Source organism: Pyrgilauda ruficollis, unplaced genomic scaffold, assembly GCF_017590135.1.
Source record: "Pyrgilauda ruficollis isolate IOZ18807 unplaced genomic scaffold, ASM1759013v1 scaffold255, whole genome shotgun sequence".
In the NCBI taxonomy this organism is placed as follows: Eukaryota; Metazoa; Chordata; class Aves; order Passeriformes; family Passeridae; genus Pyrgilauda; species Pyrgilauda ruficollis.
This window is the reverse complement of record NW_024523878.1, coordinates 27,041-49,999: the sequence shown is the minus strand read 5'-3', so window position 1 is coordinate 49,999 and position 22,959 is coordinate 27,041. Positions and strand designations below refer to the sequence as shown.

Here is a 22,959-nt window from a genome sequence, read left to right as displayed (position 1 = left end):
GGGTGGGGGGAGGGGAAGGACAAGCGGAATTCCCGGGATTTTGGTTTGGTTTGGGATTTCCAGCTGGAGAACTCCGGGAGGAGCCGGATTTGAGGAATCTCCGGGAGGAATTCCGGGGATTCCAGGAGAGGAGGGCGGATCCCGGGGTTCCCGAGGCTGGGGAATGTTGTTCCATTAAAGAGTTGGCACTTCCTGCTGGAATTCCCACTTTTCTTCCCCCTGGAAAAGGGGGGTGGGAACCTCAGCAATGGGGATTTATCCCAGGAAGAAAACAGGGATGGGGAATTCCGGGGGAAAGGTCGGGATTGGCCGGAGCTGGACGGGTTTGGGATCGCCGGAGGGTCCGGATCCCGTCGGGATTTGGGATCCCTGGATTTGGGGTTCTCATCCCATCCCTGGGTTTGGGATCCCTGGATTTGGAATTCTCATCCCATCCCTGGATTTGGGATCCTTGGATTTGGGATCGCTGGATTTGGGATTCTCATCCCATCCCTGGATTTGGGATTCTCATCCTTGGATTTCTTTGGGATCCCTTGAGTCTGTCCTGATCCCATTCCAGGGATTTGGGATCCCCCTTTCCTCATCCCATCCCTGGATTTGGAATTCTCCCATCCCCGGATTTGGGATCCCTGGATTTGGGATTCTCATCCCTGGATTTCTTTGGGACCCCTGCAGTGAGTCCTGTCTTCACCCATCCCACATTCCCAAAATCCCTGGATTTGGGGTTTTCCTCCCATCCCCCTTCCCCCTCTCCTCCAGCTCATTCCCAGCTTTTCCTGCAATTCCAGACGCTTTTCCCCCCTTCCCTTGATCCCATTCTGGAAATCTTCTGGAAAATTCCTGGAAAAATCCTCTCCTGCCACTTCCTGGTGCCTTCCAACCTGGAATTCCCAAAATCTACCAAATCCCGGGATTTTCCTGGGGTTTTTTGCCCAGTTTCTGCTCCCAAACACCCCCAGAGCTTGGAATTCTTGGAATTCCTGCAATTCCCAGAGCTCAATCCTGAATTTCTTGGGAATTTTCCACCCAATTTTGGCCATTCCCAAATCCCGGGAAGCTCCGTCATTCCCAGCTCCAGGATTTTCCCTTCAAATCCTTTCATTTGCACCCAAAATCCGGGATCACAGGGCTGGAAAAACCTGGATTTTCCCAAAATTCCTGCTCAAATCCCGGATATTCACCGGAATTCTTCCTCTGGGGATTTCTTTTCCAACAATTCCACATTTTTATCAACAAGAAATTGATGGAATTTTGAGGATTTAATCAGATTTTCCCATCCTTTCCTGGCTCCTGGGAATATTTGGATCCTGTTTTTCCAGAGGTTGGGAATGCTGCTCCGGATCCTGGAGCCGAATTCGAATATTCAAATATGCAAATGAGATGCAAATGAGCTGTCGAAATAAATTTCTTTTTTATTGCGGATTTTACAAAAATAAATTAAAAAGAAATAAATTAAACCCCCCCTCTCCCCCCCCTTTTCCTTCCTTTCCTGGAATTCCCACGGAATTCCTACTCCAAGGAAAAAAATCAAAGGAAAAACCATTCCCGAATTTCTCCCTCCTCCGAAATTCCAGAGATTGTTTTTGTTGGTTTTTTTTTGAGAAAGGGATGAAAATTCCCCGGATTTGGGGCTTTTCCCTCTGGGAATTCTCTGCTCCAGAGGGAAATGGGATCAAAGCCATTCCCGGGGTTTTTTGGGAAAATCCCGTGGGATGAGGAGCCGGAGCCTCCTGGAATTTTGGGGTCTCTGTTTCCCGGAATTCGCAACATTCCCAGGGCTCCCTTTTCCCGGGATCTGCCCCAGGATTTCTGGGATATTCCAGGCCAGGTAGGGGGATTGGGATCCTCCTGCATCCACATTCCCAAATCTTCCCAAATTCCATTCCCAGTTCCCAGATCTCCATCACAAATTCTCAAGTCTCATTCCCAATTCCCAAATCTCTGTCCCCGCTCCCAAATCTCCATCCCAAATTCCCAGATTCCATTCCCACGTTCCCAAATCCCCAATCCCAAATTCCATCCCCAAATCTCCATCCACAATTCCCAAAGCTCTGCCCTGAATTCCCAAATCTCCATCCCCATTCCCAAACTCCATCCCTAATCCCAAACTCCATCCCAAATTCCCAAATTTCCCTTCCCCGATTCCCACCTTCACAAATTTCCCTCCCCAATTCCCAAATTTCCCTTCCCCAATTCCCACCTTCCCAAATTTCCCTTCCCTGATTCCCACCTTCCCAAATTTCCCTTCCCAAACTCCATCCCCAATTCCCAAATTTCCCTTCCCACATTCCCAAATTTCCCTCCCCGATCCCAGTGGGATTTTCCCAGGAACACGGAGCCTTTCCCTCGGGAATCCCGGATTCCCCTGCCCTTATTGCTCTGCAAAATGGCTTCGATTTGGGATCCCAAAAAACCCCAAACCCCAAAATTCCATGGATTCTTCGAAATTCCATGGATTCTTCGAAAGAGGAGGGGGAAAAAAAAACCCTCAAAAAATTCCAACCTGATTTTTGGGAAGAGGAACAGGAGGAGACTCGGGACCACCCCCCCTTTCCCCGCTTTTCCCTCTTTTTCCCAGATTTTTCCCTTTGGGAATGGTTGTCCCCAAGTGCCACCAACCCCGCGAAGCGAAGCAGGGAAAGGAGGGAGCGCATTCCCAGCGTGGATCCCGCTGGAAAAGCCGATCCAGGGAATCCCGGGAATCCCGGAATTCCTTCCCGCGGCAGCAGCGAAGCGGCTCCCACCCCCTCCCCCATTGTCCCTCCCCGTGTCCCCTCCTTGTCCCGCCCCTTATTGCGACAGAATTCCAGGGAATTCGGAGCTGGAGCCGGGAATGTCCCGCTGGGATTTGGGATTTGGGAGAAGCGGCACCGGCGGCGGGATCGGGGTTGGGATTTAGTGCAAGAAACGCTGCCCATGCACGGCATTCCCGGGAAATGCGCCCCATTCCCGGCTGGAAAACTCCCGGGAAGGATCTCCGGGATTCGGGATTCGGGATCCAGGCGGGGGGAGCGGGCGGAGCAGGGTTGAGGCACGGCTGAATCGGGCTCGTCCCGGGCATCCCGGGAATTCCAGGAGCGGGATGCGGCTCCCGGAGGATCCCAAGGCTGGAGCGCGGCGTCTCTGGGGGAAACGGAGTGTGGGAGAGTTTGGGATGCTCCAAAAACCGGGATAACTGCGCCCGGTGCTCGAGGAAACCGGGATAACCGCCCCCGGTGCCCACGGAAAACCGGGATGCTCCAAAAACCGGGATAACTGCCCCCGCTGCCCGTGCAAGCCGGGATAACTGCTCCCGGTGCAGATGGAAAACCGGGATGCTCCAAAAGCCGGGATAACCGCGCCCGGTGCAGAAGGAAAACCGGGATAACTGCCCCCGGTGCCCACGGAAAACCGGGATGCTCCAAAAACCGGGATAACTGCCCCCGCTGCCCGTGCAAGCCGGGATAACTGCTCCCGGTGCAGATGGAAAACCGGGATGCTCCAAAAGCCGGGATAACCGCGCCCGGTGCAGAAGGAAAACCGGGATAACTGCCCCCGGTGCCCACGGAAAACCGGGATAACTGCCCCCGGTGCCCACGGAAAACCGGGATAACTGCCCCCGGTGCAGATGGAAAACCGGGATGCTCCAAAAACCAGGATAACTGCCCCCGGTGCCCATGGAAACCGGGATGCTCAAAAAACCGGGATAACTGCCCCCGGTGCTTATGGAAAACCGGGATAACTCCCTCCGGTGAGCCTGGGAAGTTTCAGGATGCTCCAGCCGCACCGGGATGTCCCAGCCGAACCGGGATCACTCGCGCCGTGCCCGCTCCCGGGGCTCCACCGCTCTCAGGCCTCCCCCGCTGTCCCCCCCGGGGCGGTGGCGGCGGCTCCGCGCGGCGGGGACGGGGGGACCCGTGGGGACACAGCCCGGGGGACCGGAGGGACACGGGGGGACACAGCCCGGGGGGACACCGTGGGGACGGCGGGGACATGACAGAGCACCGGGGCGGAGCGCGGCGCTGGCGGCCCCCGGGCCGGCCCCGCGGGCGAGCGGCGGCGAGAGGCTCCCGACGGCCACGGCCGCTCGCAGCAGGGACCGGGCGGCTCCCGGAACGGCCGGAACCGGGGGAGTCCCGCTCAGAACCGGGCACCGCCGCCCTCCTCCTCCTCCTCCGCCCGGTTCCCCGGCTCCCCGTGCTCCGCTCGGAACCGGGCACGGCCGCTCTCCTCCGCCCGGTTCCCCGGCTCCCCGTGCCCCGGGAGCCCCGCTCAGAACCGGGCACCGCCGCTCTCCTCCCCCGCCCGGCTCCTCCCGCCCCCCCGGGACCCCCGGAGCCCCCGGTCAGAGCCGGGCACCGCCGCCCTCCTCCTCCGCCCGGTTCTCCGCTTCCTCCCGAGCCCCTTCCTCGTTGAGATGCGCCTTCCCGGGCCCCGCGTCCGCCGAGGGCCCCGCCCGGGGCTGCGGGGACGCTCCGGCCGCTCCCCCGTTGGCACCGAGCCCCTCGGACTTGCCGAAATTAAAGAGCTTGCCGGGGTTGAAGGGCTTGGTGGGCGACTGCACCTTCTCGGTGCCCGCGTCCCGCTTAGTCTCGGGCGATTTGAGGAATTTGAAGCTCAGGAACCCCGGCAGTTTGTTCTCGCTGCCCGTGGGCGACTGCGGCGACCTGGCGGTGGCGGTGCCAGCCGCGCCGGTGCCCCCGGACAGGAATTTGCCCTGCAGGGGGATGATCTGCTTCAGCTTCATCACGTTGTTGGTGGCCAGCAGCGAGCTCGGCCGCTTGGGTTTGTCGGGGCCGTGCGCGGAGGAGCCGCCGGAGCTTTTCCCCTTGGCCTGGCCCTTGTCGTGCGCCGGGTCCTGCCCGGTGGCCTCGGCCTTGGTGGCCTCGTCGCGGGCGGGGTCGCGGTCGCGGCGCGCCTGGAGCTCGGCGTGGCGCTGCCGCTCCTCTTCCTCGCGCTTGCGGCGCTGCTGCTGCTGGAAGTGGTGCTGGGCCTGCCGCTCGTGCTTCTGGGGACAGGCACGGGGACATCGAGGGGACACCGGGACATGGAGGGGATACAGCCACAGGGACATCGAGGGGACACCGGGACATCGAGGGGATACAGCCACGGGGACATCGAGGGGACACCGGGACATCGAGGGGATACAGCCACAGGGACATCGAGGGGGCACCGGGCATGGGGACATCGAGGGGGCACCGGGGCATCGAGGGGGCACTGGGCATGGGGACATCGAGGGGACACCGGGACATCGAGGGGGCACCGGGCATGGGGACATCGAGGGGACACAGGGACATCGAGGGGACACCGGGGATGGGGATATCGAGGGGACACCGGGAGTGGGGCACAGCCAGGTGACATTAAGGGGACACAGCCACAGGGACATTGAGGGGACACCGGGACATCGAGGGGACACATCCACATTGAGGGGACAGTGATGGGGACATGGAGGGGACACAGGCACTGGACACTGAGGGGACAGCGATGGGGACATTAAGGCGACACCAGGACATGGAGGTGACACTGGGCAAGGGGTGAGGCCAGGGACATCGATGGGACACAGCCAGGGGACAATGACAGGGACATCAAGGGGACACCAGGACATTGAGGGGACACCAGGCGTGGGGCATGGCTGGAGGACAGAGCCAGGGGACACATCGAGGGGACACTGGGCATGGGGCACAGCCAGGGGGCACAGCCAGGGGATATTGAGGGGACAGAGACAGGGGACACATCGAGGGGACACTGGGCATGGGGCACAGCCAGGGGGCACATCTAGGGGACATCGAGGGGCACATTCAGGGGACACTGGGCATGGGGACACCTCGGGGAGGTCACTGGGTCCAGGGACACTTTGGGGAGGCCACTGGCTATGGGGACACCTCTGGGAGCCCAGTGATGCTGGGGACACCCTGGGGACACCTTGGGGACACCGTGGGGACGTCACCCCGGTAGGACCCACCTTGAAGGCCTCGCGGCGCTGGTACTCCAGCTTGGCCATCTCCTCGGCCACCCAGGCGGGGATGTCGGGAATGGCCACCTGGATGACGTACTTGAGGAGCAGGGCGAAGTGCTGGGGACACGGGGACACGGGGACATGGGGACACAGCTCAGCATTCCGGCATTCCTGAAATCCTGTCCTTCCACCCCAAAATCAGGCCTTTCCACCCCAAAATCCTTCCCTTGCATCCCAAAATCTGCCCCTTCCATCCCAAAATCCATCCTTTCTACCCCCAAATCCACCCCTTCCACCCCAAAATCTGGCTCAGTGTCCTGGGAATTAATGAATTAGTTGTCCAGGGATTTGAGTACCCAGGGATTTCCTACCCAGGGATTTCATTCCCAGGGATTTGTGGCCCATCCAGCCCAGAACTCCCCCGGCCATCCCCACCCACGGCCGTGACCTAACCTGGGACCCCAAACCCCAGCAGGGTGATCCTCAGTGACCCCAAACCCCGGAGGTGACCTGGGGTGACCCCAAACCCCAGCAGGGTGACCCTGGGCGACCCCAAACCCCAGTAGGGTGATCCTGGGTGACTCTGGGCACCCCAAACCCCAGCAGGGTGATCCTGGATGACCCCAACCCCCAGCAGGGTGACCCCAAAGCCCGGAGGTGACCCCGGGGCACCCCAAACCCCAGCAGGGTGACCCTGGGTGACTCTGGGCTGACCCAACCCCAGCAGGGTGACCCTGGGTGACCCCAAACCCCAGCAGGGTGACCCCAAACCCCAGCAGGGTGACCCCAAAGCCCGGAGGTGACCCCGGGGCACCCCAAACCCCAGCAGGGTGACCCCAAAGCCCAGCAGGGTGACCCCAAAGCCCGGGGGTGACCCCGGGGCCCCCCAAGCCCGCCGCCCCGGGGTACCTCGAGCACCACGACGGAGACGATGGCGGCCTGGGGGCTGAGCCCCGGGAAGAGGCGCTGCAGCTGCCCGCACTGCGCCAGCAGGAAGCAGTTGACCACGATGGCCACCACGCCCATGGCCTCCATCACCTTCTGCGCGCGTTAATTGGAGGGGTCCCGTTAATTGGGTAATTAGCGCGGCGGGGGATGGCCAGCGGGGTGGTCGGAGCGTGTCAGTCGCGTTTTGGGTGGGGAGGGGGGTTAGGGAGAGGGGAAGGAGGTTTAAAGAGGGAAAAAGGTTTGGGGGTAATTAAAAGAAAGAGGGGTTAGAATGAAATGAAATTTAATAGTGATGTCTAATTATAATAGTTAATAATAGTGTTTAATAGTAGTTAATAATGTTTAATAACTATTATGCAATAGTTAATAATAGTTACTCATAATGGGTATACTAGTTATCAATAATAGTTATTAATAATAGGAATTAATAATATTTAATAATAATAGCTATTAATAATAACAACAGTGAATTATAGTTATTAATAAGAGTTATTAATAATAGTTGTTAATAATATCTAATAATATGTATTAATAATAACAGTGAATAATAGTTATTAATAATAGGACTTAATAATATTTAATAATAATAGCTATTAATAATAACAGAGAATAATAGCTATTAGTGATAGGAATTAATAATATTTAATAACAATAGTTATTAATAATAACAGTGAATAATAGTTATTAATAATAGTTATTAATAATAATTATTATACTAACAGTAAATAATAGTTATTAATAATATTTGATAATAGTAACTAATAATAATTAATAATACATTTAATAATAAATAATTATATTATGCAATAATATTAAATAATCATATTTAATAAATTTTAATGTTTTTAATTGATAAAGAAATAAAATTTAAAATTTCAGTTCATTTATTATTTTTGAATTATTTAGGGAGAGAAGCTTTTTCGTTAATGTTTGTTAGTGGATTAACAATTGTCAGGTGCTACAGATGGAATTCCAGGTGGGAGTTTCGGGTCAGACGCGGGGAGCCCGTGAGCAGCTCCTCTGGAAATGTCATTTCTGTGCCACCCCAGGGGACAAAGAGCCCCGATCTGCTGCTGGCCCCGCCGGCCCCGCTGGCCCTGCTGTCCCCAGTGTCCCCTCTGTCCTCGCTGTCCCCGTGCCCCACCTGCCAGCGTCCCCATGTCCCCATGTTCACAGTGTCCCCTCTGTCCCTGTGTCCCCTCTGTCTCCACGTCCCTGTGTCCCCGTGTCCCACCTGCCAGTGGCCGATGCTGGCCCCATGTCCCTGTGTCCCCTCTGTCCCCGTGTCCCACCTGCCAGTGTCCCCGCGTCCCCTCTGTCCCCATGTCCGTGTCCCACCTGCCAGTGGCCAATGCTGGCCCTGTGTCTCTGTGTCCCCGTGTCCCTGCTGGCCCCGTGTCCCACCTGCCAGTGTCCCCACTGTCCCCATAGCCCCATGTCCCCATGTCCACGTCCCACCTGCCAGTGGCCGATGCTATCCCCGTGTCCCTGCTGTCCCCTCTGTCCCCGTGTCCGTGTCCCACCTGCCAGTGTCCCTGCTGTCCCCGTGTCCCCACGTACCTGCCAGTGGCTGATGCTGTCCCTATGTCCCCTGTGTCCCCATGTCCCCATGTCCATGTCCCACCTGCCAGTGTCCCTGCTGTCCCCATGTCCCCACGTCCCCATGTACCCTGATGGCCACAGGGACACCTCAGGGAAGCCATGGGACACCTGGGGATCCTGGTGGCCACGGGGACACCTCAGGAAGGGACGCTTTGGGAGGCCACCAGACACGGGGACACCTCAGGGAAGCCATGGGACACCTCAAGTCCTGATGGCCATGGGGACACCTTGTGAAGGCCACAAGCCATGGGGACACCTTGGGGATCCTGATGGCCATGGGGACACCTCAGGGACCCCACAAGCCCTGGGGACATTTTTGGGATCTTGATAGCCATGGGGACACCTCAGGGAATCCATGGGACACCTCGAGTCCTGATGGCCATGGGGACACCTCAGGGACCCCAGGGGACACCTGGTGGCCACGGGGACACCTTGGGAAGGGACACTTTGGGAGGCCGTACCTGCCAGTGGCCGATGCTGGCCACGCGCTGCCCGAAGGGTCTCTGCAGGCCGCTGCAGAGCTTGAAGGCGTCGCTGCGGATCTCCAGCACGTTGTTGAGCAGCGCGCAGGCGGCCGCCAGCGGGAAGGCCGAGGAGAAGAGCACCACGTAGCCAAACTGGATGAACATCTCCTGGTAGTCCTGGAAGGTGTCCTGAGGGGACAGCGGTGACACGGGCACGTCACCGCGAGCGCCGGGGTGGGTTCTGGGGGGACAGCTCAGGAAGGGACGCTTTGGGAGGCCACCAGACACGGGGACACCTCAGGGAAGCCATGGGACACCTCGAGTCCTGATGGCCATGGGGACACCTCAGGGACCCCAGGGGACACCTCAAGTCCTGATGGCCACAGGGACACCTCAGGGAAGCCATGGGACACCTGGGGATCCTGGTGGCCACGGGGACACCTCAGGAAGGGACGCTTTGGGAGGCCACCAGACACGGGGACACCTCAGGAAAGCCCTGGGAACACCTTGGGGATCCTGAGGGTCACAGGGACACCTCAGGGACTCCATGGGACACCTCAAGTCCTGATGGTCATGGGGACACCTCAGGGAAACTATGGGACACCTTGGGGATCCTGATGGCCACGGGGACACCCCAGGGACCCCATGGGACACCTCGAGTCCTGGTGGCCACAGGGACCCTCAGGGAATCCATGGGACACCTTGGAGATCCTCGTGGCCACAGGGACACCTCAGAGAGCCCCGGGAACCTCTTGGGGAACCCAGCAGCTCCAGGGACAAGGGGACAAAGGGACAGAAGCCACCCACCTCGTACTTCTTCATGCAGCTCTCCACCTCAGCCTGGGTCAGCTGCGTGGAGTAATCCTCCTCGGGGGGGTCAATCCACGAGGCGCGGTTGCGCTTCCTCCCTTCCTCCTCGCCCTCCTCCTCCTCCCTCCTCCTCCTCCTCGCCAGCACCGCCGGCTCCGCCGCCCTGCCGGGGCTGCCGGGCTGCGCTTCGGCCTCCTCCTCCTCCTCGCAGAGCTCGAACACGGCGGCGGGGTCCATGCCCTTCTCCACCATGGTGGGGCTGCCCTCCTCCAGGAAGGGCTCGTCCTCGGGCCCGGCGGGCTCGGGGCGCCGCTCGCCGCGCTCGATGAAGCTCACCTTCTTCAGCTTCAGCCCGCAGTCCAGCGCGCTCTCCTCCTCCGAGTCCGAGCCGCGCCGCTCTTCCTCCTCCTCCTCCTCCTCCTCCTCGGGACCGCCGCAGCCGCCGTTGAGGCACTTCTTGCCGTGCGGAGGGGCGGCCGGGGGCGGCCGGGGGGCGAGCAGGCGGAGCAGGGCGCGGAGCAGCTGCCGCACGCCGCGCACCGGCAGGTCCCCGCGGCGGAGGCGCCGGTACAGGTGCGGCTGCGACACTTCGCGCACGTTCTGCAGGAACTGCCGCGTCAGCAGCAGCGTGGCCAGCATCTGCGGGGACACGGGGGACACGGTGTCGCACCCACCCACACGCACACACACACACACGCACCAGCCATGGCTGGGGATTGTCCCCGTGGCATGGCTCCGCGGGGTTCCTGCTCCTCCTGTGGGGTCACTGGTGTCCCCACAGCGTCCCTGCTCTCCTTGGGGTGTCCCTGCTCCTCTCTGATGTCCCCACAGTGTCCCTGCTCCCCTTGGGGTGTCCCTGCTCCCCTTATGGTGTCCCTGCTCCTGATGTCCCCACAGTGTCCCTGCTCCCCTTGTGGTGTCCCTGCTCCTCTCTGATGTCCCCACAGTGTCCCTGATGTTCTTGTGGTGTCCCTGCTCCCCTTGCGGTGTCCCTGATGTCCCCTCAGTGTCCCTGCTCCCCTTGTGGTGTCCCTGCTCCCCTTATGGTGTCCCTGCTCCTGATGTCCCCACAGTGTCCCTGATGTTCTTGTGGTGTCCCTGCTCCTCTCTGATGTCCCCACAGTGTCCCTGCTCCCCTTGTGGTGTCCCTGCTCCCCTTATGGTGTCCCTGCTCCTGATGTCCCCACAGTGTCCCTGATGTTCTTGTGGTGTCCCTGCTCCTCCTGTGCTGTCCCCACAATGTCCCTGCTCTTCTTGTGGTGTCCTCGAGGTGTCCCTGCCCCTCCTGTGGTGTCCTCGTGCTGTCCCTGCTCCTGATGTCCCCTCAGTGTCCCTGTTCCCCTCGTGGTGTCCCTGATGTCCCCTCAGTGTCCCTGTTCCCCTCGTGGTGTCCCTGCCCTTCCCGTCCTGTCCCTGTTCCTGGTGTCCCCTCAGTGTCCCTGTTCCCCTCGTGCTGTCCCCGCTCCTCTCCGCTGTCCCCGCAGTGTCCCCGCCCCTCCCTGTCACCCCCGCAGTGTCCCCTCCGCTGTCACCCCCGCCCGTCGCTGACACCCCGATGGGGCGGGGCCGCAGCAGCGCCACCGCCACCCTGGGGGGCTTGGGGACACCTGTGTCCCCTGGGTGTCCCCTGGGTGTCCCCGCGCTCCTACTTTGGATACTCCCAGGGTCCAGCAAAAGCGCAGGAGGCGCCTGAGGAAGATGAGGGACAGGTGGAGGTGGAGGAAGATGGAGGGGAGCAGAGCCTCCCGGAGCTGCCGCGCGAGGCTCTGCGACAGGGACAGGATGAGCAGGAGCTGCGGAAGGGACACCAAAGGCACAACACGGCGACACCACGAGCACACAGGGACACAGAGACACGCCGTGAGCCGCGCCGGGCGGGGACACAGCGGGGACACCCAGAGGGAAGTGGTGGTGGTGGAGGGGGGTGGAGGGGTGTTGGGGACACTCTGGGGACATCGGCGGCCCTGGCAGGGTCCCCTCACCTCCTTGAGGCGCTCCATGTCCTTGAGGTAGAATCCGATGTAGAAAAGGCTCAGGTAGGAATTGACGAACTGGAACTGGCGGCGACAGTGGGGTGGCACCTCGGTCACCTCGGTGTCCCCTCAGCGCTGGCTGAGACCTTCCGCTTCCCTCCGTGTCCCCTCTGTGTCCCTTCTGGGACATCTCCAGCCCCATCTGTCACCTCTGCAGCTGCCAGGACCCCTCTGGTCCCCTCTGTCCCTCCTGGACCTCTCTGGTCCCTTCTGTCCCTCACCAAGAGCCACTGGGACTCCCCTAGTGCCCTCTGTCCCCTCTGTCCCCTCACCAAGACCCACTGGGACCATTCCAGTCCCCCCAGTGCCCTCTGTCCCCTCTGTCCCCTCAGCAAGAGCTGCCAGGACCTCTCCAGTCCCTCCCAGTCTCCCGGGTCCCTGATCCTGGCCCCCTCCAGTCCCCCGTGTCCCCAGTCCCCACATGTCCCCCGTGTCCCTCAGTCTCCCCATGTCCCCCATATCCCAGTGTCCCCATGTTCCCCAGTGTCCCTCCAATGTCCCCTCAGTGTCCCAATGTCCCCCGTGTCCCCATGTGTCCCCAGTCTCCCCATATCCCCCATGTCCCCCTGTATCGCTGTGTCCCTTCAGTGTCCCCATGTCCCAGTGTTCCCATGTCCCCCAGTGTCCCCTCAGTGTCCCAATGTCCCCCGTGTCCCAGTGTCCCCTCAGTGTCCCCGTGTCCCCTCACCAGGACCATTTTGATGATGAGGTGTTTCTCGTAGGCGCTCTGCAGCCGGTAATTCTCTGCAGGGCACAGGGGGGGTCAGGGGGGCTCGGGGGTCCCAGGGCCACCCCAGGGCCACCCCAGGGCCACCGCAGGGTCCCCAGCGCACCCATGTCATTGAGCCACAAGGCCACTTTCTTGTAGAGCTCGTCACAGGCGGTGACAATGACGGCCAGGATGATTTTGGGCAGGAAGCGAAGGACACGCGGCAGCTCCTGGATGCTGAGCACCAGCTCCTGTGGGGACAGGGAGGGGACAGGGAGGGAACAGGGAGGGGACAGGGACAGGGAGAGAACAGGGACAGGGGCAGGGAGGGGACAGGGACAGGGACAGGGAGACAGTCAGGGTCAGGGTCAGGATCAGGACCTGGAGCAGCACCAGGAGCAGGAGCAGTGCCACTGTCACTGTCCCCAGAGCAGTGTCACTGTCACTGTCCCCGGGCGGGGCCACACCTGGAGCTGGAAGCAGCCGAGCATGAGGAGGAAGACGAGGGTGAGGCAGGCCAGGCACACGGGCAGGCTGACGAGGCTCTGGAACAGGAGGCGCTTCCAGGGCGGGTAATAGAACTCCTCGGCGCTGGTCACCGGGCTGATCCGCTTGGTGCCCTGCGGGCACGGCCGTGGCACCGGTCCTGGCACCCACACACGCTGGCACCCACACACCCTGGCACCCCACAGCACCCCACAGCCCATGGCACACACATCCAGGGACCCCCATGGCACCCCACAGCCCGTGGCACACACAGATCCTGGCACCCCACAGCACCCCAGGGCCCGTGGCACAAACAGCTCGGGGACCCATGGCACCCCATGGCCCATGGCACACACAGATCCAGGGACCCCCCCAGGACGCCGGGGCTGGCAGCTGAACCCCCTCAGGATGGGATCTGGCGGCCTCCCGAGGAATGGGATCCCCCAAAAGGAATGGGATCCCTGGAAGGGATGGGACCCCCAAGGAATGGGACCCCAAGGGATGGGACCCCCAGAAGGGACGGGACCTTTCCCAGGGGATGGAGCCCCTCCCAAGGGATGGGACCCCAAGGGATGGGACCCCCAAGGAATGGGACACCCAAGGGATGGGACCCCCAAGCGACAAGACCCCCAAGGGATGGGACTCCTCAAGGGATGGGGCCCCAAGGAATGGGACCCCAAGGGATGGGACCCCCAAGGATGGGACCCCCAAAATGGGACCCCAAGGGATGGGACCCCCAAGGGATGGGATCCCCCAAAAGGAATGGGATCCCTGGAAGGGATGGGATCCCCCAAGGGATGTGACCTCAAGGAATGGGACCCCCAAGAAATGGCACCCCCAAGGAATGGGACCCCCAAGGAATGGGGCCCCAAGGGATGGGACCCCCAGAAGGGTCGGGACCCCGTGGCGGTGTCTGACCCGGAACTGGGGCCGGGGCTCCTCCAGGGACTCGGCGGGCGTGTCCAGCGTCCCCCACTTGTAGGCGAACTCGGCGCCGCGGCGCTTCCACTCCTCCAGGAAGAGCGTGGCCCAGATGACGTTGAAGATGGCAAAGACCACGCAGGAGATGTCCTGGCTGGTCTGGGGGACAGATGGCACCAACTGCACCGGGGTTGGTCCCCTCCCTGTCCCCACGGCCCCCAAAGCCAGCCCTGTGGGGTTGGGAGTTCCCCCAGCCCCGAGGGAAGGGATGGGGTGGGGGATTGAGGGAAAAGTGGGAGGAAGAGGGAGGGAATCCATCAGGGAAGGGGGGAAACCCCACAAGAAGGGATGGAAAACCCCACAAGGAGGGATGGAAAACCCCACAAGGAAAACTCCACATCGAAGGATGGAAAACCCCACAAAGACGGATGGAAAACCCCACAAAAAGGGATAGAAAACCCCACAGAAAGGGATAGAAAACCCCACAAAAAGGGATGGAAAACCCCAAGGAAGGATGGAAACCCTCAAGGAGAGCTGGTAAACCCCAAGGGGGGATGAAAACCCCACAAAGGGAAGAAAAACCCACAAGGAATGACGGAAACCCTGGGAAGGGATGGAAACCCTTAAAGGAGTTTGGAAACCCCAAGAGGGGATAAAAACCCTAAAAGAAGTTTGGAAACCCTCACAGGAGGATGGGAACCCCAAGAGGGGATGAAAACCCTTAAAGGAGTTTGTAAAACCCTCACAGGAGGACGGGAACCCCGAGAAGGCATGGAAACCCCAAAGAGGGATGGGATGGAAGGGATGGAAACCCCAAGGAGGGATGAAAACCCCACAAAGGGAAGAAAAACCCACAAGGAATTACAGAAACCCCGGGAAGGGATGGAAACCCTAAAAGAAGTTTGGAAACCCTCACAGGAGGATGGGAACCCCAAGGGACAGAAACCCCCCGGGAAGGTTGGGAAGCCCCCCGGAGTGACCCCAGAGTGACCGCAGAGTGACCCCAAGTGACCCCAGGGTGACCCAGAGTGACCCCAGAGTGACCGCAGGGTGACCCCGAGTGACCGCAGGGTGACCCAGAGTGATGCAGGGTGACCCCTGGGTGACCCCGAGTGACGCAGGGTGAACCCAGGGTGACCCCGGGGTGACCCCGAGTGACAGCAGGGCTCACCGGGTCGCTGTCGGTGAAGGTGTAGAGGATGGAGCCGAACACGGCCGGGTACACCATGGCCGAGGTGTAGAAGCCCAGCCAGGCGAAGTACATGGCGATCTTCACCCCAAAATAGTCACAGATGTCATCTGGGGGGGCACAGGGGACATCAGCGGGGCCGGGAGCCCAAAATCACCCCAAATGGACTCCTAAAACCCCACCGGGGTCACCCTAAATAGGACCCCTAAAACCCTGCTAGGGTCACCCCAAAGATCACCGAGGGGCTGGGACCCCAAAATCACCCCAAATGGACTCCTAAAACCCCGCTGGGGTCACCCTAAATGAACCCTTAAAACCCTGCTGGGGTCACCCCAAACGCTCTGGGAGCCCAAAAATACCCCAAAGCCTCATCGAGGGGCTGGGACCCTAAAAACCCTTCTGGAGTGACTCCAAACCCTGTGGGACCCCCAAAAACCCTTGTGGGGTTATCCCAAACCCTATGGAACCCCCGAAAACCCTTCTGGGGTCACCCCAAAGCCCCCAATGCCCCCCATCTCACTGAGGGGCTGCGCCTTGCACACTGCCTTGGGGGTGACCCCAAACCCTGTGGGACCCCCAAAAACCCTTGTAGGGTCACCCCAAACCCTATGGGACCCCCAAAAACCCTCGTGGGGTGACCCCCAAGCCCCCCCTCTCACCGAGGGGCTGCGCCTCGCACACCGCCTTGGGGGTAACCCCAAACCCTGTGGGACCCCCAAAAACCCTTGTGGGGTCACCCCAAACCCTGTGGGACCCCCAAAAACCCTTGTGGGGTGCCCCCCAAGCCCCCCGTCTCACCGAGGGGCTGCGCCTCGCACACCGCCTGCACCCAGGACTTCATCAGGCGCTTGAGGATCCTCTGCTCGTGCAGCGGGAACAGCTGCTGGATCACCCCCCGCGCCGCCAGCTCCGGGACTGCCGGGGGACACGGCGTCAGGGACACGGGGACACCGCCCGGGGTGCCCCCTGCCACCCCGTGCGGCCCTGGGGGGGCGGGAGTAGGGGCGGGGACAATGGGGACAGTGGGGACAATGGGGACAATGGGGACAGCGGGGACAATGGGGACAGCGGGGACATGGGGACAGTGGGGACAGCTCTGTGCCCACCAGGATCCTACAAACCCTGCACAGCACACGGCCCCAGGGATGGGGACAGTGGGGACACAGGGTCCGGGACAGTGGGGACACAGGGTCAGGGACATGGGGACAATGGGGACACAGGGTCAGGGACAGTGGGGACACAGGGTCAGGGACAATGGGGACAATGGGGACAACGGGGACACAGGGTCAGGGACATGAGGACATGGCCCGGGGTCCCTGCTGCCACCCCACGTGGCCCTGGAGGCGCGGGATAGGGGCGGGGACAATGGGGACAGTGGGGACAGCTCTGTGCCCACCAGGATCCTACAAACCCTGCCCAGCACACGGCCCCAGGGATGGGGACAGTGGGGACACAGGGTCCGGGACAGTGGGGACACAGGGTCAGGGACAATGGGGACAATGGGGACAACGGGGACACAGGGTCAGGGACATGAGGACATGGCCCGGGGTCCCTGCTGCCACCCCACGTGGCCCTGGAGGCGCGGGATAGGGGCGGGGACAATGGGGACAATGGGGACAGCTCTGTGCCCACCAGGATCCTACAAACCCTGCCCAGCACACGGCCCCAGGGATGGGGACAGTGGGGACAATGGGGACACAGGGTCAGGGACATGGGGACACAGCCCGGGGTCCCCCACTGCCACCCCGCGTGGCCCTGGGGTGGCAGGGCTGGCACAGGGACAATGGGGACAGTGACACGTGGGAGCCCCGTGCCACAGGGGCAGTGCCAGCAGGTGCCACCGTGTGCTGCGGCAGTGTCACCAGGTGCCCTGGCAGTGTCACTGTGTGCCACAGCAGTGTCCCCGGGTGCCGTGGCAGTGTCACTGTGTGCCACGGCAGTGTCCTCGGGTGCCACAGCAGTGTCACCGGGTGCCGTGGCAGTGTCACCGCGTGCCGTGGCAGTGTCACCGCGTGCCACACTCACTGATGGGCTGTCCCTCCAGGAAGTGGATGTTGTGCAGGGACTCGCCCTGCTTGGCCCGCAGGTTCTCCAGCCAGTAGCGGATGATGCTCTGCCGCTCCTGGGGGACACGCTGCCATTGGCCCGGGTCCTGTCCCCTCCCTGCCCTGGCCCTGTCACCATCGCTGGGCGTGGCTGGATCCTCACCCAGCCTCCCCAGATCCCCATATCCCAACACCCCCATATCTCTGGATTCCTGGACCCCTGTACCCCACATCCTGGTATCCCATACACAATGTCCCCATAATCCCATATCCCCTATCCCACATCCCATATCCCATATCCCACATCCCATATCCCCCATAATCCCATATCCCCCATATTCCCATATCCCCGTATCCCATATCCCATATCCCACACCCCATATCCCACATCCCATATCCCCATAATCCCATATCCCATATCCCATATCCCACATCCAGTACCTCCCATATCCCACACCCCACACCCCGTATCCCATATCCCACACCCCACACCGCACACACCCCATACCCCACACCCCGTACCCTGTACCCCATACCCCGTACCCCGTGCCGGTCCCCACCTGGGAGCTGAAGAAGCCGAGCTCATTCTCGATGTTCTCGTAGATGTAATCCTCCTCGCAGGAGAAGCTGCGCATGCCGCCCCCGAACTCCGCCTTCACCGGCTTCCGCAGCCCCATCTCGTCCGCCCCGCGCAGCAAACTGCGGCCACAGCGTGGGGACAGCGTTGGGGACACGCTGGGGGCACGCTGGGGACACGGCGGGGACACAGAGGGGACGGGCACGCACCTCTCGTAGGTGGCGGTGACGAAGAAGGCGTAGACGCGCGTGTGCCGGTGGTGCCGCACCTGCACGATCAGCTCGGGGATGCCCAGGCGGATGTGGTTCAGCAGCCACAGCAGCGTGTGGTCATCCGTGCTGTCTGTGGGGACAGCAGCGCGCGTCCCACCGTGTCACCAGCGCGGGGCCATCCTGCTGCGTGCCCCTCATCCCTGTGCCCATCCATCCCCATGTCCCTCATCCTTGTCCTGATCCTGCCACACGTCCCTCATCCCTGTGCCCATCCATCCCCATGTCCCTCATCCCTGTGCCCATCCATCCCCATGTCCCTCATCCTTGTCCCCATCCATCCCCATGTCCCTCATCCCTGTCCTGATCCTGCCACGTGTCCCTGTCCCAGTCCCCAGCCCTCCCTGTGTCCCTCATCCCAGTCCTCATCCCTCCAGGTGTCCCTCATCCCTGTCCCGGTGTCCATCCATCCAGGTGTCCCTATCCCAGTCCCCAGCCCTACACATGTCCCTCATCCCAGTCCTGATCCTGCCACATGTCTCTCATCCTTGTCCCCATCCATCCCCATGTCCCTCATCCCTGTCCCCATCCTGCCACGTGTCCCTGTCCCAGTGTCCAGCCCTCCGGTGTCCCTCATCCCAGTCCTGATCCTGCCACGTGTCCCTCATCCTGGTCCTCACCCATCCCCATGTCCCTCATCCTGGTCCCCATCCCACTTCGTGTCCCTATCGCTGTCCCCATCCTGCCACATGTCCCTGTCCCGGTCCCCATCCATCCACACATTCCCCAACCCTTCCCATGTCCCCATCCCTCCCCAATCCCACATCCCCAATCCCGCATCCCCCTCCCCAATCCCACATCCCCAGTCCCACATCCCCCATCCCCACTGCCACCTCCCGGGCTCTCCCCACCATCCCCACCCCCTCCTGCCCCGTCTAGGCCAGATTTTCCCCGCCACATCCCTATCCCGGTTTTCCCGGTCCCACCCCACCCTTATCCCCGTTTTCCCGGTCTCACCCCACCCCGATTTTCCCGGTCCCATCCCAATCCCGGTTTTACTTGTCTCACCCCATCTCGATCTCAGTTTTCCCGGCCACATCCCACCCCAATCCCGGTTTTCCCGCTCCCACCCCACCCCAATCCCAGTTTTCCCGCTCCCACCCCACCCCGATCCCGGTTTCCCGGCCCGTCCCTACCCGGGAATGTCATGAGCACGTCGCAGTTCTCCGTGGGCACCGTTTTCATCCAGGCCTTGTGGGACATGATGTAGCGCCCGGCCTGGAGCAGCCGCTTCCCGAAGAGTTTATCTGCGGGGGGAGGCCGGGAAGGGATCAACGTCCCCGGGCAGCGGATCCCGATCCGCCCCGGAGCCCCGGGCCGCGTCCCCGGCTGTCCCCAACCCGGCCGTGGCACGGGTCACGGCGGTGCCACCGCCCCGGCATCGGATTTCTCCTGCGGCAGCTCCCAAAATCGGCCCCGACAGCTGCGGGGAGGAGCCGCCAGCGCGTCCTGCCACCCCCGGCCGTGCCGAATGTCGCGGGGTGTCCCCTCGGAGCGTCCCCAAAGGCTCTCACCTCCTCCCGGAGCCCGGGCACGGAAAAGCGCAGGAAAAACGGGGACTGGGAAAAAGCAGCCGGTCTCCATGGAAACGCGGCGGGCCCCGCGCCACCGCGCCGGGCTGGGATGGGGACAGTCCCCAAAGCACCCCCGGAGCGCGGGTGGCACCGAGGGGACACGGCAGCTGCCCCGCCCTGGGGTGGACGCGTTGTCCCCTTGCCCGGTGTCCCCAAAGAGCCTCCCGGGGAGGGTGGGCACGGGGGGATCCCAAAAAATCCACCCGGGGCCGGCAGCTAGGGAGAGAGGGATGGGGGTCCCCGGTGGCGTGGGGACCCCGTTTGTCACCTCACTGCCTCAGTGTCCCCTCGTGCCTCAGTGTCCCCTCCTCGGCCGGGGATGTGGCGGTGCCCCAGGGCTGGGAAGGGCGCGGGGTGCCGGAAACCGCCCGGGAAAACAGGAAATGCCAGAGCTGCTGATGGTGGGGAAGGCACCCCAAAAACCGGGCACCTCCCGGGAACCTCGGCTGGGACCCCCCCAAAATCCGGGCACCTCCCGGAAACCCCTGCTGGGATGCCCCAAAACCCAGGCACCTCCCGGGAACCTCGGCTGGGACGCCCCAAAACCCGGGCACCTCCCGGGAACCCCTGCTGGGAGTGTCCCTGTCCCAGTCCCCAGCCCTCCCTGTGTCCCTCATCCCAGTCCTCATCCCTCCAGGTGTCCCTCATCCCTGTCCCGGTGTCCATCCATCCAGGTGTCCCTATCCCAGTCCCCAGCCCTACACATGTCCCTCATCCCAGTCCTGATCCTGCCACATGTCTCTCATCCTTGTCCCCATCCATCCCCATGTCCCTCATCCCTGTCCCCATCCATCCCCATGTCCCTCATCCCTGTCCCCATCCTGCCACGTGTCCCTGTCCCAGTGTCCAGCCCTCCGGTGTCCCTCATCCCAGTCCTGATCCTGCCACGTGTCCCTCATCCTGGTCCTCACCCATCCCCATGTCCCTCATCCTGGTCCCCATCCCACTTCGTGTCCCTATCGACCCCCCAAACCCCACGCCCTGATGGGCTCTGAAAGGCTGCGCTGTCCCCGAGCCGAGGGTGGCAGTTGGGGACAGTGCCAGGCTGCCACCCCCGCTGTGGCACCGGTCCGGCAGGCTGGGCACGGCCGGGTCCTGCCTTGGGGTGCGGGGTAAGATGGTGCCAGGGTTTGGGGGTGATGGGGTGCCAGGGTGGGGGGGTTGAGGTTTAGGGGTGCTGGGGTGTTGGGGTGCCAGGCTGTTGGGGTGTCTGGGTGTTGGAGTAGCAGGGTGCCAAGGTGCCAGGGTGTTGCCACGTGTCCCTGTCCCAGTGTCCAGCCCTCCGGTGTCCCTCATCCCAGTCCTGATCCTGCCACGTGTCCCTCATCCTGGTCCTCACCCATCCCCATGTCCCTCATCCTGGTCCCCATCCCACTTCGTGTCCCTATCGCTGTCCCCATCCTGCCACATGTCCCTGTCCCGGTCCCCATCCATCCACACATTCCCCAACCCTTCCCATGTCCCCATCCCTCCCCAATCCCACATCCCCAATCCCGCATCCCCCTCCCCAATCCCACATCCCCAGTCCCACATCCCCCATCCCCACTGCCACCTCCCGGGCTCTCCCCACCATCCCCACCCCCTCCTGCCCCGTCTAGGCCAGATTTTCCCCGCCACATCCCTATCCCGGTTTTCCCGGTCCCACCCCAGGGCGCGGGGTGCCGGAAACCGCCCGGGAAAACAGGAAATGCCAGAGCTGCTGATGGTGGGGAAGGCACCCCAAAAACCGGGCACCTCCCGGGAACCTCGGCTGGGACCCCCCCAAAATCCGGGCACCTCCCGGAAACCCCTGCTGGGATGCCCCAAAACCCAGGCACCTCCCGGGAACCTCGGCTGGGACGCCCCAAAACCCGGGCACCTCCCGGGAACCCCTGCTGGCAACCCCAAACCCGGGCACCTCCCGGGAACCCCTGCTGGGACCCCCCAAACCCCACGCCCTGATGGGCTCTGAAAGGCTGCGCTGTCCCCGAGCCGAGGGTGGCAGTTGGGGACAGTGCCAGGCTGCCACCCCCGCTGTGGCACCGGTCCGGCAGGCTGGGCACGGCCGGGTCCTGCCTTGGGGTGCGGGGTAAGATGGTGCCAGGGTTTGGGGGTGATGGGGTGCCAGGGTGGGGGGGTTGAGGTTTAGGGGTGCTGGGGTGTTGGGGTGCCAGGCTGTTGGGGTGTCTGGGTGTTGGAGTAGCAGGGTGCCAAGGTGCCAGGGTGTTGGTGTGCCAGGGTGGTGGGGTGCCAGGATGCAGGGGTGCTGGGGGGCTGAGGTACTGGGGTACCAGGGTGTTGGGTACAGGTGCAGCCAGGTTTTGGGATACTGGGCTGTCGGGGTACCATGGTGGTGGGGTGCAGGGGTAGCCGGGTGTTGGGGTGCCAGACTCTCAGGGTGCCCGTGTTTTAGGGTGCCAGGCCATTGCCGGTGGGCACGGGGCTCTGGCCGCGGTGGCAGTGCCACCCTGCCCGGGCAGCCGGGTGACGCCGGCGGGCTGAGCTCACCCACCCTGCATTATTTATGTCCCTCCCGCAGCGGTGCCACCCGCGACACTGCCACCCGCGTGGGGCGATGCCCACCCCGGGGGCACAGACCCAGGGCCGGGGGGGCTTTCCGTGCCCAAGGTGACGGAAAAGGGGGGGTCCCCAGCACCCCCAGGCTGGCTTGGCTTGGGGGTGACCGCCACCCTCACCCCGCTGTCTCCGCAGCCCCTCCCGACACCAAGGTGGCCCCGAGGGCTCGGCCACCCCCCGGGTCCCCCCGCTTGTCCCCGTTTGTCGCCGGCCGTGCCGCTCACCTTGGCTCCCGGGCTAAGGTCACCGGAGCTGCGGCGCGGCGGTGCCCGGGACCGAGCGGCGTCCCGGGGGGGGCACGAAGTGGGTCACGGGCAGGAGCCCCGCTCGGTGGCACAGCTGCCACCAAGCCCTGCCACCCCCCCTCCCCCGCCGCGGGGACCCCGATCAGGGGATGTCACCTGGCCCAGCGCCACGCGGGGGAGGGGACCCCAACGACAGCGTGGGGACAGCGACACAAAGGCTGCGAGCTGCGCCACCCCCCTGGCGTGCCGGGGGGGGCCCGGGCTTGGCAAGGGGGGGGACAAAACCTTCCCGGGGTGGGGGTGGCACGGGGGATGGCACCCCCCCGGGTGGAGGGGGGGCTCGGAGCCGCCCCGGTACCGGGGGGATGCTCAGAGCTCCACCGGCAGCCCCGACCCCCACCGGCGGTCCCGGCGAGCCGCATCCCGGCCCGCATCCGCAGCGAGCCGCACCCGGCCCTCCCCGTGCCCCCCCGCCGGTTCTCCCGCACCCCCCGGTTCCCCGTACCCAGCACTCCGGTGGGGGCCGCCGGTTCCGCTCGCTCCTCCGCGGCCGGGGCCCGCCGGGGCCGCTCTCCGTCTTGCGCCGCGGCCGCCGC

The 22,959-nt window shown here is 62.7% G+C and overlaps 2 protein-coding genes across 2 annotated transcripts; both read right to left on the bottom strand.

The window, feature by feature from the left end:
- Window positions 1–2,238: 2,238 nt before the first annotated feature.
- On the bottom strand, window positions 2,239–3,942 carry LOC121355555. The gene is made up of 2 exons (XM_041471058.1): window positions 3,515–3,942; window positions 2,239–3,385 (listed from the first exon to the last, which is right to left on the bottom strand). The coding sequence occupies exons 1-2, from the start codon at window positions 3,656–3,658 to the stop codon at window positions 2,489–2,491; spliced, it is 1,041 nt and encodes a 346-aa protein (XP_041326992.1). The 5' UTR covers window positions 3,659–3,942; the 3' UTR covers window positions 2,239–2,488.
- A 34-nt stretch (window positions 3,943–3,976) lies between these two features.
- On the bottom strand, window positions 3,977–22,959 carry ANO8 (anoctamin 8; the record flags this gene model as incomplete). Its single annotated transcript, XM_041471055.1, has 18 exons — window positions 3,977–4,987; window positions 5,942–6,052; window positions 6,845–6,976; window positions 8,947–9,138; window positions 9,757–10,398; window positions 11,409–11,552; window positions 11,742–11,816; window positions 12,481–12,536; window positions 12,626–12,752; window positions 12,969–13,121; window positions 13,906–14,067; window positions 15,080–15,207; window positions 15,896–16,012; window positions 17,123–17,219; window positions 17,703–17,841; window positions 17,929–18,061; window positions 19,125–19,235; window positions 22,869–22,959. Coding segments are annotated over 18 exons (3,273 nt in total), but the record flags the coding sequence as incomplete, so codon positions are not given.